Below are 2,659 nucleotides of genomic sequence, written 5' to 3' on the forward strand. Positions count from 1 at the left end.
ATGGTAAAAGGAGATGCTGGAGCAGTTTTGGAGTACTTTCAGAAAAAGAAAGAAGATAATTCATCATTTTTTTATTCAATCCAACATGATAAGGACGATATGATCACTAATATCTTCTGGGCGGATGATCGGTCTATTAGCGATTACAATCTCTTTGGTGATGTTGTTTGCTTTGACACAACTTATAAAAATAATGATTATGATAGACCGTTTGCTCCATTTGTCGGGGTGAATCATCATAAGCAAACTGTTGTGTTCGGAGCTGCTCTCTTATATGATGAAACCACTGAGTCTTTTAAGTGGCTTTTTGAGACTTTTCTTGGAGCAATGTCTGGAAGACAACCAAAAACAATTCTTACAGACCAGTGTGCAGCAATGGCGAATGCAATAGTGAAGGTGTTTCCAGAAACAAAACATAGGTTATGTATCTGGCATATTTACCTAAATGCTGCAAAGAATTTGAGCCGTGTATTTCACGGACCAGGCCAGTTTGCCATGGATTTTGGAAAGTGTGTATATGACCATGAGGAAGAAGAAGATTGGTTATTGGCATGGAGTGATATGCTCAATAAGCATAAGCTGGCAGAGAATAAATGGTTGAAGAATTTGTTTGAGGTGAAAGAAAAATGGGCAATGGTATATGGCCGACATACTTTTACAGGCGATATGGTGAGTATACAGTTTAGCGAAAGTATGAACAGTATTTTGAAAAGATACTTGAAGTGCAGTTTTAACTTGTTGACCTTCTTTAAACACTATGAGAGAGTGTTGGATGATAGGCGATACAAAGAATTAGTTGCTGACTTCGGTATGATGCATACTTCGCCGGTATTAGTTGCTTGTGTAGAAATGTTGTAGCATGCAGAAGAAGTGTATACACCAGAAGTGTTTACCTTGTTCCAAAAGGAATACACAGTCATCGGTGATTATGTTGCAAAAAAGACCTGTAAGTCTGAGATGGTGTATGAATACAATGTATCTTATCGTGGTGCTGCACGAGAGCATTTGGTTAAGTATGATGCTGCAAACCAAACAGTACATTGTAGTTGTATGAAGTTTTCATTTGTTGGGATCTTATGCCGTCATGCATTGAAAGTGTTGGACAAAAAGAATGTTAGAAGAATTCCACCTACTTACATTCTGAATCGATGGAGCAAAGAGGCAAAAGCATGGACCCTATCTCATTACCATTCAGAGATACCCAATGAAGCAGTGAAGCAATCAATTGGAAAGCGATATAGTCATATTTGTCGTACTTTCCGTGAGATTGCATCTGTTGCCGCTGAACATATAGAACTGACATTGTGTGCTGATGAAGATGCGGTTGAGTTGCTTAAAAAACTGGAGGAAAAAAAAAAGGAACTTGTGAGAGCTAATAAATGGATCCTCCATAGTTTAGAGGATAAACTTGTGGAAGAAGAAGAAGAAGAAGGAGATGAAGACATTCCGAATGTACGTGGAATAAAAAGGAAAAATCCATGTGGGCGACCGAAGAACCAAAAAGTCGGATCCCATGGTCGGTTTAAAGGTGTTCTTGAAAAGAAAAATTGTGGTACATCAAAATCATCAAGTAAGGCTAGAGCAAAGAAAAAGTTATCATTTCAGGTATTGATATATATTATTCGTTTTTGGTCTATGTCAATTTGACATCGAAATGTGACTAATAATTATATGTATAATAAATTTATAAATGCTCCAGGAATCAACTTGTACTCCTGATACCCAGCCATCTTTTGCTACCACCGGTCCTTTTTTATATAATGAGTCATTTTTCTCTCAAGTATCCCAGGTAAAAAAATTATTATGTAAAATATTTATAATTTAGTTATATGTTAATATTTTAAAATTTGATAAATCATTTAGGAACCAATTCTCACTCCTAGTACCCAATTATCTGTTGCGCCACAAATTCGACATTACATAGCGGGTCATTTTTCTCGCAATTACTCGAAGTAGATCTTTTATTGTATCTGTTATTAATAATTACCTTTATATGTCATTTAAAAAAAAAAAAAAAAAAAAAAATTATTTTGTAGGACTTTGACAAGAGTTATGGCGATGGTTCATCGAAGGACATCGACAAGAATTATGGTGATGGTTCATCGAAGGACATCGACAAGAATTGTAGCGATGACTCATAGAGTTGCCTGTTTTTTATTGATTTTTTTTTTTTGTATTTTCGCATATGGTGGTTTGGACAACCATGTTTAGAGTATTTATATTTTTCTTTTTTTTAATGAAGATTGTTTACCCCAATGATCGATGCAACATATTTTTAGTCTTGCAAACCGTTTGTTTAGACCTTGAGATGAAGAAACATGACAGTCTAAACTGAATCCTGCGTCTGAGATGGAGAAACAGTGAGCCACTTGCACTCACATTTTTTGTTCCAGATTTATGATCAATCACTACGGAGCAGCATTAAGACATAAGGTATAAACCATGGTGGCAATGAACTCTAGAGTTTTTTGGAAGCCAGCAAACGAGAAGTCAAGACCTGAAAGAATAATGAATATAATGCAAATATAAGAGGTTTACACACAGACATGGAGGCATACTGCTTGTTGAGACACCAGGCTCCCTGGAAGATCTCGTAACTTCTTTTGGAACACTGTTAGCAGATTAGATACAGACAAATAAGTTCTCAAGGGCAAGAATC

At 36.1% G+C, this 2,659-nt stretch overlaps 1 protein-coding gene across 1 annotated transcript; it reads left to right on the forward strand.

Annotated features, from left to right (window-relative positions):
• Positions 1-858, forward strand: LOC106314886 (protein FAR1-RELATED SEQUENCE 5-like). Its single transcript, XM_013752692.1, has one exon. The coding sequence runs from the start codon at positions 1-3 to the stop codon at positions 856-858; it is 858 nt and encodes a 285-aa protein (XP_013608146.1).
• Positions 859-2,659: the final 1,801 nt, after the last annotated feature.

The sequence above is a fragment of the Brassica oleracea genome, chromosome C9 (genome assembly GCF_000695525.1).
Source record: "Brassica oleracea var. oleracea cultivar TO1000 chromosome C9, BOL, whole genome shotgun sequence".
NCBI classification, from domain to species: Eukaryota; Viridiplantae; Streptophyta; class Magnoliopsida; order Brassicales; family Brassicaceae; genus Brassica; species Brassica oleracea.

Bases quoted from the DNA above. Each gene is read 5' to 3' on its own strand.
- LOC106314886 (XM_013752692.1), top strand. From the start codon at position 1: ATGGTAAAAGGAGATGCTGGAGCAGTTTTGGAGTACTTTCAGAAAAAG.